At 45.3% G+C, this 13,170-nt stretch overlaps 1 protein-coding gene across 3 annotated transcripts in view; it reads right to left on the minus strand.

Annotated features, from left to right (window-relative positions):
• The window catches only part of ARHGAP25 (Rho GTPase activating protein 25), a 159,454-nt gene extending 146,284 nt beyond the window's left edge, over positions 1 to 13,170 (minus strand). Inside the window, exons 1-3 of one of the 3 annotated variants that reach the window (XM_073569125.1) lie at positions 12,253 to 13,170; positions 11,927 to 12,121; positions 11,377 to 11,789 (exon numbers count right to left, since the gene is read on the minus strand). In XM_073569125.1, the coding sequence (XP_073425226.1) occupies positions 11,377 to 11,518 (142 nt within the window). In that variant the 5' untranslated portion in view covers positions 11,519 to 11,789; positions 11,927 to 12,121; positions 12,253 to 13,170. Of the gene's footprint in view, positions 1 to 11,376; positions 11,790 to 11,926; positions 12,127 to 12,252 lie in introns of those variants that run through there. The other 2 variants (XM_073569124.1, XM_073569126.1) reach the window with 2 other exon arrangements.

Genomic DNA, 13,170 nt, shown 5'->3' on the forward strand with positions numbered 1-13,170 from the left:
CGCCACGTCACGGCAACCCTTGTGGGACAGTCCTAACTCTTGTATTTAAAACCTTTCCACTTGTCAAGTGACGTAAATGTGAACAAGGACAGAGGGACTGAACCACCAGTAATAGTGTAGGCCAGACAGGATGGATTTTCCAACTCAGAAACAGGGCGGTCACACCCTTATATGCACAGAATGTACAATGAAACAAATGAGAAACTGGGTCTGAGCAGAAAAAGTAAATTAATGTGCATGCAAAATGTAATTGCATATGAACACATGACCTTGTTCACATTTACGTCACTTGACAAGTGGAAAGGTTTTAAATACAAGAGTTAGGACTGTCCCACAAGGGTTGCCGTGACGTGGCGGGATGGCTTCTACATTATTTTGATCAAAATTATGTTAACTAAATACCCTTATTATTACTATTATTACTACCTTCATGCAATTTTTGCAATATATTTTTTTTACTTTTTTATTCCAGGATATTTGTTTTGTGTTTTGTTTTTGGTTTTCTCTGTGTAAAGGTCATGTGTTCATATGCAATTACATTTTGCATGCACATTAATTTACTTTTTCTGCTCAGACCCAGTTTCTCAGTCATGTAAAGGGGTAAAATTGAATGGGGATAGAGTTTATGAGATGATTCGTGACGCCACCTGTGGTTTCTGGTCAGATTGACCAACGCTGCAGTGTTGCTTCTCTGGGACAGATGTTGTGATGCAGCTAAGATGGTGAAGCTCCCCACAGGTAGAGCTGTAGTCCCAGGGCAGTATAGATGAGTTAGTGGAGAGAGGTAGATGTAGCAGTGCTGGATGAGTAGCACAGGAATAAGTGGAGGACACAAAGGCTTGTAGTTCCATAGGCTTTACTCACAGTCTGGTGCGCACACAGATGCCCGCTTCAGTGCCGAGTCCTCCAGAAAGGGGCCCAGATAACTTCCAGATGAGATGAAATGCACCTTTGCAGCCTTCCCGGTCAGTATGGTCCTCACCTGGCCGCCTCCAAACTATACGCTGCCTAAACTCCTTCTTACACTCCAGCGCTTCACAATTAGCGTTCTGGGCCAGCAGCTGCGAATCCTGTTCGGGCAACGACCCACCGTTCCCGTGACACTATATAGCCGCCTTTTCGGTCGGACTAACTGTGGAAGGGGCGATGGTCCATAAAGCAACCAAAGCTATCGGCTTGCTAGTGGCACCCAGAGGAATGCGAAATAGGCTAGGGGCCGTTCCCTTTGTGACCAGTCTGGTTCTTTCCTCCACCTGACAGCCGTCAGCGTGGAACGGGACCCACGGGATGACTTTCCAACCGTGTCCCTGGAAGTACCAATCTTCCTTACGGAGAGTCTGCTGTTTCTTTAGTCCAATCCGTCTGGCACTCCCCATGCAGCTGGGAGCTGCACAGACCACGTCCTTATCCTTTCCTCCCTCTCAGGGGATCTCAATCTAACCTCAGCCTAGACTCTACCGCCTTGCGATGCTCCGCCCACCACCCAGCACACTTCGTGTTCCAAGAAGGGAGCCATGAAGGGTGCTCTGCTACACTACTATGTGTGTGTGGGGTGTGGGTGTTGGAATTCTGGTGGGGTGCATCCATCCTACCTGGTCGTGGGATACCACACCTCTGGTTGAGGTGCAGTACCTCTGTGGCATCTGGACCCGCAGGGCCGCCACACTCACCCCTGCACTATTCAAGAAAGAGTCCCAATTTCAGAGTTGTAGGGGCTCGAGCTCTAAAGATGGGGGGTACCATGGGTCAGATTCCCTTGTAATCAGCGAGTCATCTCCAATTATTTGGGTAGGGGATAACATTTTTTGGGGAATAATAAAAATTTTAGATGACCTAGCGTCATACAAATATGTATTAAAACCATGAACAATACATTTAAGGGTAGCAAACCTCAATGAAAATGACCCAAATAATAATGCTATAGATCCAGTTTCAGAACTTCTGGATTATCAGAATGGCAGGAATATTTGCAAAATGACCACCCTTTACGGCACAGTGATGAACATGAGACAATGACAATTACTTGTTGTATTTAAAGACATTTTTATCTCATTGTGAAATAAGAGAAAAGAGGAAACCAGGCATGTTCCGTTCTCAGGCCTCTGTGCTACGGAGATATTATCAGTATCTAACCTCTCATATCAACAATGCAAATGCCCGCATAGTAATCATCAGGGAAAGCGAGTGCACACAATAGGATCATCCTATTAGAGGAGAAGAAATATATTAAAATATTTTATGGCGTCATTGTGTTTTTCTTACCCTTTTATTCACATTTGGATTTGGTTTTTTTGGAACATTATTTGATACAATGAATATGACTTCTTACGGCTTAGTCAACAGAAAAGTTAAAAAAAAAAATGGTAATAGCTATCGAGAAAAGGAAAGGATAAATGAAAACGCAAAAATGAAAAAAAAGCACCCGGTCATGAAAAGGTTATAGGACAGAGGGGGTCTAGAAAAAGTCCAAAAAGCACTGAGTATTGATGAATGAACCCCACACTGTGGTGACATTAGATGGGGTAACCGTTCTAGCGACAGGTCCGCTCCAAGTGGTTATTAGATTCTTATCCTCCATGTTTGAATGGTATGGAATTATTCTGGAAAATGTATGCAGCAATTCCACCGAATACCCAGGGATATCAGTAACGACAAATCTTCACAAAGTCATCGGAATTTGGTCTGTAGATTTGCCATTGTTGGTGAATAAATTAATCAAAGATACCACCATTGCTCACCTCTCTGGCCACTTCCTTATCTCATCCCATCTGACTGATGCAGCCGGAGATTGGCTGCAGCAGTCATATGGGGTAAGATGTCCTTGTGGAATGTGGGGTTATACACAAAACAGCCAAGGATCAGGTAAGGGAGCCACAAATGTCTCAAGGGAGGAGAGTACAAGTTCTTTTTTTTATTCTTAAAAATAAATGAACTGATGAAAGCAAATATTATCAGCAGGTGACTTGATACAGCTGAAATCACTTTTTCAAAAGGCTGCCGGGGACTGACATCTTCTGGCGCAGACTGCCTTGGCACCGTGATGCAGCTCAGCAGACAGGAGCCAATGCTGGAGAGGGGGAGGGGTCTATTAGCCCAATTCCAGCGGATCACACCCCCAAAGGGTCTCATTGTTGCATCAACAGGGTGAGGTAACAGCTCCAAGAAAATAGCTCATTGTTTTGTTTTTTCTCCTAGCCTACCTACATACAGTCACTTTATGAAATAAGAACACTCTTAACCCAACCAAAAGGGGCAGCTACTTATGCTTTTAGTTCCTGTATATAAATCGTGTAATTCTGTAAAACTGTTTCCTCAGCTTCCCTTTGTTGAATATTAAATTTTGCACAGTAATCAGAACGCATTAAAGGGACAAACATGTAATAATGGGGAAGGTGATGTTGCAGATTTCAGCTTTCAGAAGAATCATTCAGCACTCCAACATTCTGGGCAAATTAATTGGAACATACAACCATTATTTGCGCTATTACAACGTGGAGGATACGGAGAAGCAACGGATGCAAACAAGTGAAAGAGTTCATATAGATTCCCTTTAATACTGTCCTATCTAAGTTTTAGCTACCTAATCTGAAAGCAACATAATGTACAGTAGGAAGAGACCTTGATTCCAGCTGTGTGTCACTTACTGGGCTGCTTGGTGTATTTTGGTTGACTAGTCAACCTGCTGCCAACATTATTCAGACTCAGATGGGGTAGCAAAAACCTGGTGACAGATTGCCTTAAAAAATGCCAATAATTAACACAGTGCCATCACCTCAACACATTTCCTCCAGCATAAGCCTGCTGCTGTTGGATATTGTTTACACATTCCCTCCATCATAAGCCTGCCGCTGTTAGATATTGTTTACACACTCCCTCCAGCATAAGCCTGTTGCTGTTGGACATTGTTTACACATTCCCTCCATCATAAGCCTGTTGCTGTTGGACATTGTTTACACACTCCCACTAGCATAAGCCTGTTGCTGTTGGACATTGTTTACACACTCCCTCTAGCATAAGCCTGTTGCTGTTGGACATTGTTTACACATTCCCTCTAGCATAAGCCTGCTGCTGTTGAAAATTTTTTTACAACAATGTATACCTGGAAATCAACCTTTTAAGTTTCATTTCTGATTTGCCTTCAGAATTTCCTTCTTTCTCAACAGCTCTTTTCTGATTGCTCACCAGATATAATTAATCTAGGACACCAACCACCCAGGAAACACAGTTGCTTTACTTGATGCAATGTTGTTTTCATGTTAGAGTTTTTCAGCCACTGTAAGCAAATATTTCCTAAAGTTATCAGAACTGTCTGAATCCTTACTTTGGATATTAGTTTTGGATTTTAGAAATCCCGGCTGTCGAGAAAAATTGATTTAATTAAATTCAAATTTGCCTTTGAGGTCTCACATGTTGTAGATTTGGCGTGTTATATGCTACATTACAAATCCACATCCTGTTCTGTGTGAGGTTAATGTACAAACTCAAGAAGGAACATGCTGTGTGCAGAGCGGCTGCTGCGTAACATGACATCTCCACTGCTGGGTACTTCTACCATAATTAATGCACACTATCTGGATTATGCACTTAATAGTAATTCAAAAAATTTTTTCCATTTGCACCCAGTAGTATTATTTTTCTGCTTTTCACGTGTAGAGTTGATATAGCTGTGCCACTACAGTCATCAAAAACCAACCACAACTATTACGCTATAGAAAGACTGCATAATGGGATGCGGTATTGCTCCAGTATCTGATGACATCTCATCACATCGCACGCACTAACATTGTACAGCTTCATAATCACCATTGCAAAACGAACATACAATATGGAATAATTCAGCTCGGTGAAAAGATGGCTACCAGGTCAGCTTAGCTCCAATGATTGACACAAAGTGGACCAGTACAGAGCTACCTCTTCATATACTTTTGAACAGAGTGGGGTCAGTTCTGCTTATGTTCTACGACTAACATCCTCCATTATCTTAATCTCCCACTCATCTCCAAGACTTTTCTCATGCTGCACCAATTCTTCGGAATGCAATACCCCAGACAATCAGGCTCATTTCCACATTACACAGTTTTAACGTTGCAGTAAATTCACATCATCTCACTAATCTAACTTCAGTTTTCCCTTTCACCATACGCTCCACCACAATTTCTGCACTTCTCACATGAACACATACTGGCTGGTGACCAGTTCATGCAGTTTTACATGAATACCCTTATTTAATTATACTGATGGCTTGAGCAGACAATAGAAGCATTTTTTACCTCTTGCATCACCATTATTTCCTTATAGCTTGCAAGCACTCGTGAGCAGGACCCTCACTATGTGTTATTCTGTAATATACAGTATCTGAATTATAAAGTGCTGCAGAATATACTGCATAAATAAAAATCATTATTATGGCCATACTGTCTGCTCATAGAAAAGAATGCATAATCTCTGTAGGAAGCGCGAGTATGAAGAGAGCGTGATAGCATACAGTAAATGGGGGTGGTAACATGGTGACACCCTTTTCTATATATGTCATGTCCAGCATGTGATCTAATCAACTCAAGCACTAGGAATGGATAACCTGAAATAAGATGTGGGGTAAAAATCACCCTCAAAGGGCAGTCAGACGGACGTACAAGTCGGACCAAGATCGGATACAATGCTCGGACTGGCCATCGGCTCACTCGACCAGAGAGTGGCAGGTTCGTATATTTCTATGCAGCTGTCACGTTCGGGTCTGGAGCGCTACTGGCCTGACCGAGCTATCAGTCCGACTTAGTAACAATTGATTAAAGGAAACCTGTCACCCCCCCAGGGTGTTTTTGAGTTAAAGAGTCACCTTCAGCAGCACTAAGGCTGCATTCTGTGAAGGTGTCTCTTCTTTTTCTGACCCCTAGTAACGCTGAAATATCGACTTTTATAAATAGCTCCTCATACCTGTAATGTGTCCCATAGGTATGGTGTGTCCTCCTGTATCAGCCGCCTACCATCCGTCCATCATGCCTGTCCGGTGTCTCGGCGCCGCCCACCATCTGTCCATCATGATGCCCCTGTGCGTCTCTGCATCCTCCTGATTTGAATGCCATCTGGGGCTGGGGCCTCCGCAACACGCAGGCGCAATAGCCTGATGTTGGTCTTCGGGCAGCGCGCACTGCGCATGCCCGAGAACTCTTGTCACAGAGCAGGCTTTCAAAACAGGAGGAGGCTCCGGCAGCGTCACCATCCGGTAACAGGTCTCTCCCTTGTGTGTATATGGGAGTGGAGCTAGTAATAGCGACCACTGGAGGAGCAAAAATAGTCTCTTCCAGGCTATGGCACACGGCTTCGTCTTTAAATTATATTTCTGATACCCCTGTACATTACAAAATATACTAAATGTGTATTTCCTGAAGGAAGTACAGATAGTGTTTTGAAATGGTGCCTAGGCTGCCCCTTTAAGAGAGACTTGCCTGCTGCCCCTGCAAGACTTTCAACTCAGGATCTGTTTTAACTGTGGGTGCCTCTCAGGGGCCACTTTGGCCTCCGATTTGGAGGCCGGGGCGGCTCAGCCTCCGATTTGGAGGCCGGGGTCGATCAGCCTCCCATTGGGAGGCCGGGGCGGCTCAGCCTCCCATTTGGAGGCCGGGGTCGATCAGCCTCCGATTGGGAGGCCGGGGCGGCTCAGCCTACGATTTGGAGGCCGGGGCGGCTCAGCCTACGATTTGGAGGCCGGGGCGGCTCAGCCTACGATTTGGAGGCCGGGGCGGCTCAGCCTACGATTTGGAGGCCGGGGCGGCTCAGCCTACGATTTGGAGGCCGGGGCGGCTCAGCCTACGATTTGGAGGCCGGGGCGGCTCAGCCTACGATTTGGAGGCCGGGGCGGCTCAGCCTACGATTTGGAGGCCGGGGCGGCTCAGCCTACGATTTGGAGGCCGGGGCGGCTCAGCCTACGATTTGGAGGCCGGGGCGGCTCAGCCTACGATTTGCAGGCCGGGGCGGCTCAGCCTACGATTTGGAGGCCGGGGCGGCTCAGCCTACGATTTGGAGGCCGGGGCGGCTCAGCCTACGATTTGGAGGCCGGGGCGGCTCAGTCTACGATTTGAAGGCCGGGGTCAATCAGCCTACGATTTGAAGGCCGGGGTCAATCAGCCTACGATTTGAAGGCCGGGGTCAAATCAGCCTCCGATTTGAAGGCCGGGGTCAAATCAGCCTCCGATTTGAAGGCCGGGGTCAAATCAGCCTCCGATTTGAAGGCCGGGGTCAAATCAGCCTCCGATTTGGAGCCTGGGGTCACTCAGCTTTCGATTTGGTGCGCCGGCCCTTTAAGAATCACTTTGGCATGTCGGCTCTTTAAGAGCCAGTTTGGCGCACTGGGCTTCTAAATCCACTTTGGCGCACATTCTCTCTCAGGGGCATGCGTCATGTGATGAAGCTAGATTTGCATTTGTGCTGTGGGTATCGCTTTAAGAGCTGATATTATCTGCTAGAAACTGTGTCCTGCTGGGGTCATGTGACGTTCGTAGGCGTTGGCATAGTAACTGGGTGTGCCTGCGCATATCAATGAGCTTAACTGGCGCAACTGGTCCTCAAATTTGAATCGCCTCACGACTGCCCCATGTATTCCTATGGCAAAATTTTCACATTGAAATGCACTGAGACAGTGCATTCCAATGACGGGAAAAAAAATTTTCAAACGCAAATTGCGCAAAACTACAAATCCGATCGACACGAAAAATACTTAGCACACCTCTCGTGGACGCTGGCTTCGAAACTACACCAACGGAGTCTGTGCGTGTAGCGGTTCGGGCCGCAATAATTGCGGAAATCAACTGAATAATAAGAAGAAGTTAGCAGCGTTCGGATTACAAGATAGTGCTTTCTTCAAAGCACTATAACTATACCTGGCTGCAATTGTGCATGCAGGCTGTGATTCCTCCTGCCTAGTTTGTGGAATTGCCTGACAGTTTCCCTTTAAGGCCAGGTTCACATTGCGTTTAACCAGCCCGTTCAACGCATAGTGTTGATGGGCTGGTTAAACGGTATAGCATAACGCGATCACGTTATGCTATACCCGCTAGCGCTGATGATTCATCAGCACTAGCAGTGACGGAGCCTTAGACGCTGCAGCCTGCGTCTGAGGCTCCGTCACTGAATGATAGCACATCGTGAAGGCGTGCCGTTTTGGCTGGGTTCATACTGCGTTTAGGCAGTCCGTTAGACGGACTGCGTTACACCGTGGCATAACGCTATGCGTTGAACAGGCTGGTTAAGTGCAATGTGAACCTGGCCTTAAAGGGAAACTGTCAGGCAATTCAACAAACTAGGCAGGAGGAATCACAGCCTGCAAGCACAATTGCAGCCAGGTATATTATATTTTGTAATGTTCAGGGGTATCAGAAATCGTATAATTGAAAGATGAAGCCGTGGGCCATAGCCTGGCAGAGACTATTTCTGCTCCTCCAGTGGCCGCTATTACTAGCTCCACAGCAGTTGATCGACAGGTGTCTTCCCATATACACACAAGGGAGAGACCTGTTACCGGATGGTGACGCTGTCGGACTAGTCCTGTCTCCAGCTGTGGTCTTGGACAGATCTTCAAAGTATATTTTCTCTGAAATGCCGGCAAGTTTCAGAAAATAATATATCTAATGCAATAGTGCAGCCACGCTGCGATTCATCTTACTTGCAGCTTGGGAAGTATGATTCGCCTGACAGGTTCCCTTTATTAGGTCCACAGCACAGAACAAAATAAATCGTACTATTTAGCACCAGGACTGGCATTATTTCTGTGATTTCAGTGCTGTGGTATCTTCTGGCAGTTATTTTAATGTTATGTAACCTCTGCAGCCTTCATTGATCCATCTGAGTGAAGGAGTGCCATAAGCGCAGACAGGCGCCCATATTTCTCAATCCTCGGACTGGCCTGGCATCTCTAATGACCTGAGCCTGACAGCTGCATAGAAATACATCAGTCTGTAACTCTATACAGTGGTGTTGTACTTTAATAGTGGTAATTAAAGCCAGGCACAAAGCACCAGTCCTTAGGAAACGTATATAAGGAGTAGCTACTTGTGAGCGCTCTCAGTGCTCCTGAAAAAGAGCTGATCTGGATACCTTAGAGCAGGGGTGGGGAATCTTTTTTCTGCCAAGGGCCATTTGGATATTTATACCATCCTTCGGGGGCCGTACAAACTCCGCCCAGAAAGTACATCCCGACTCTGGCACTGGTGTCAGGACGTAATCTTTCATTGCATGCCCTTCAGTGTTCAGTAGTGAACACTGCGTGTGTATGCTCACAGAGCAAGAAGAAATTAAGGAGCTGGTGGCAGTTAAAATACAGCTCCCTGCCAGAGCACTGCAGTCCCTGAGAATCTGCCCGGGGGCCGGATAAAAGGTCCTCGAGGGCCGTAAATGGCCCTGGGGCCTGAGGTTCCCCACCCCTGCCTTAGAGTATCATATCTGTACAGCCTAGGGATAGTGTTGCTGAACAAGAGCACAACCTTAGTGACCCCAATTATGGCACTTAAAATAATCGGTCACAACGTAAACCTGGCCGCACACAATCTAATACAACAGCCACGTTTAGGAATTACATGCATGTGATGGAGAAAAGGAAAGCTCCCTTGGCAATTTATGGTTTTACATAGGACTGTAATTAAAATAACTACATTATCTTTAGGGGTTATATCGCTAGAGACATTGATGGGATTCGCTTGATTTTGTGACCACAGTAAATTGTGTAGTGGTGGAGGTGCTGGTGAAGTGCTGCTTCTGCCCTTCTGGCCATTAATATCCTCACTAACACAGCTCTGCTTGTAGAGGTCTGCGGCGGTCAAAGTGATCGTTTCCTTCACATCAGACTTCGAGCTATGCTAGGATCAGGTTGTCATGCTCACAGAAAAAAAAAACCCTGCATTTTTCTAAGTTAAAGTACCACTGTAGGTATTTTTTATATCACCGCCAACCAGGTATCAGTAATGTAAGTGCGCTGTGTAGTAAAATACCGAGTGGTGGTCATCATATACTGTTTCCAGCACTGCTCCTGCATCTGGTGGCTTGTGATCGGGGACGTCAGTACTGTTACTTTCTGGCGCAGGCCATCTTTCCTCTAGATGTCCCTTCCTTGGCAGCACATACAAAGACAGAGTTTTGTATTTAATCCATTGTCTGAATCTGTATCACTGATCCTTAAGCCACATTCACACATTCAGTATTTGGTGAGTATTTTACCTCAGTATTTTACCTCAGTATGTGTAAGCCAGAACCATGAGAGTCACAATCTGAGGAAAAGTACAATAGAAACCAGTCACCACTTTTTCATTTTTCACCCACTCCTGGTTTTAGCTTACAAATACTGAGGTAATGAGAGTCTCAGAGCTTCGTTATGTGTCTCATAGACGTATGCAAGTTCTGGGCCAAACAGCAAACACTAGAAGGATCCAATTTGCCACAAGTCCGGGTCCGGTCACGTGGTGAGGAAGAGAACAAGAGCTGCGCTGGAAACGGCAAAAGGCGACAACCGGTAAGTATTTTACTACGCTCAGGGAACAGACATTGCTAAACCCAGAGCGGAAATTCAAAATGACGGTCAACCTAACAGAATCCCATGACTCACAAGTCAGTGGGGTCCATGAGGCATCTATGTGTAGTCACATGATGAATCCGCGTTCTGCACGATTGTCCTCTCTCTCTTCCTATAGCGGAATACTTGTGATGCCTGTACATCTGTGTGATATTTCCTGATGAAGGGGGCATGAGACCCCTGAAACGCCTTGAATAAAGCCACTGTGAATTCAAGACATCTCTCTCCTGGATTTTATCCCTGCGGCAGCGTGGAGTTACCTACAAATTCCCACTGACTACATGATTACCTATAGTGGAATGGAAATACACAACGCAGGTGTGAACCTAGCCCAATGCTAGACCCAAGGTATTAGGAGTGGGATCCCAGGCAATTTAGGCCTCACATGCTGCTTACAGTACCATAAGACGCTCGCGATGACAGCCCACACGCATGCCTGGGAGATCACAGGGCGATGGTGAATTCCCACAGGATTGCAGGACATCACATCTGCACATTTAATGTAAATTTGTCCATTCTACCATAATGGCAAAAACAAAAAACGAGACAAGGTTGAATATCGTGACCTTACGCCATAAAATATAATAATGCCCTTCCTATGCTGTTGGTGCGAGGAGACCACATAATGGTCCTTAACACCTTGCCTTCTGATCATACCGTTCGCTCCTGCATGTAGTGATCCCCCTTTATTAACTCTATATGCTCCATTACAGCATATGGAGAAAGGTCATCACCTCTTCCTATGACACCTTTAGATCTGATATATGCTATAACATAGGCAATTTCATTAGACACACATGAGAAAATGTTTTCTTTACCCATTTTTCCAAAGTCAGATTTCAGAGTGAATTCCCAGCTCTTCGGTAGTTTCAGCGACATGGTGGAGCAGCATGGAGTACGCCCCTGGTAATAAAAAAAAAAAAAATAGGATGTCTGCTTCATAGGCCCCTTATCCACCATGTAAAGCCATGTGTTATGTAAGATCAACGGTCTTCCTCTTTCAGCTGCTCTTTTAGCAAGTAAAACTCTTAGAAACTCCTCTTGCTTCTATCGGTTTGATGATTCGTTGAGTAGTCACAGGTGGAGCGCCTCAGTTATAGGTCTCATCCGGCAAATCATTTCATTACTGCGTTAGAAAAGAATCACAAAGAACCTGACGCTCCGGTCTGTCTGTGCACAATGCAGCCGTGGAGGAAGTTGCGGGCATTCTATAAACACTTCTCGAAAAATGCTAAAAAAAAAAAAAAAGTCTGTAATCATGTCTGATAGGTTATGTGACTCTCAGAGACATGACGAGCAATGCAAATAGTTCCTGGAATCAAGGAACCTGTAGTTATAATATGCATAGTAAATTAGTGGTCAACTCACATATGTTGGATTTCTCGTGGATTTCGTGGCTGATTCTAGGGAAGATCAGGGTCTAATGAAGAATCTGAACCCCGCGCAAGTGAAAGGTTTCTGCAACACAGTTTACAATCAGTGAAAAAATGTGATCCTTCTTTTGTGCTGAGAAGACATTGATGAGCTCCATTGAAGAGGTATGGGAGATTGCCTTGTGCAGATCTGCTGCAAAAGAAACACATGGGTACGTAGAAAAATGTCATAGATGTTGATGTAACAGACTAGGAAATGTGCTCATATAATATTCTGATTTCTATTTGCACAAAAAAAAATTACATGTGTTAAAGTCTCACCTGGTGAAGTGGATCCTTGAAGCCCATGGTCTGGATGAGAGAGCGGTTATGCAGCACCGACAGATGATGCTGATACAGCAGGGAGATCCAGATGAAACACAGGGAGCAGTGACGGCAGACCAAGAACCGAAGGAGAAAACTGGAACCACAGGATCCAATTAAGGAGAATTGAGATTACCGCAACAGGCATAACAGCTGTAATCCATGAGGAGCAGGGAAGACCGAGTTTGAGGAACCAATGAGTCAGATCTGAGTTGTACAAGGGTTTTCAATGCCAGCCTACACCATTATCAAAGGAGTACTGGTGTCAAGTACCCTTGTGGAGGCCTTCATGGCATTGCCCACATGGTCTTCATACCAATCTCTGACTATAATTACGCCCATGACAAAAGTGGTGTGCATCACTGAAGACGATAGACCTCCATTCCAGCCTCTTTGCTCTGCACCATAATAGCTTTTGAGAGCAGAGGCGTGAGGTCAACTGTAGCTGGACATCTGGCTCGTTACCCAATGTCATACAAATGCCATCTGATGGTTTGTGTAGACACTGATATGCAAGATTATGGACATACTGCCCACGTTCCTCTCTAGAAGATGACAAGTTTTAGTGTTATGTGAAAAAATGTAAAGTGTAATGTGTAGGTCATGCATTATTGTGAAAGTAATGTGAATTGCGATGTACATTGTATATGTTGGTAATATTTGTAGAAACAGTTAGAGTTAATGTTTGGGACTAGCCCAAAGTGGTAAAGGCTGAGTTATAGGGAAAGTGACAATTTCCTGTCAGAAAGTCAGACAGGGCCTGGAGTGCATAGTGAGTGGACCAAAATGTCTAAGGTGAGCAGTGCTACATCCTGGGGTGTTCCTAAGTGAGAGGAGACAAAAGAGAAAGGATAGCGAGATACAGAGTACAGGTGA

Source organism: Dendrobates tinctorius, unplaced genomic scaffold, assembly GCF_039654945.1.
Source record: "Dendrobates tinctorius isolate UK_male_01 unplaced genomic scaffold, ASM3965494v1 ptg000022l, whole genome shotgun sequence".
Lineage (NCBI taxonomy): Eukaryota > Metazoa > Chordata > Amphibia > Anura > Dendrobatidae > Dendrobates > Dendrobates tinctorius.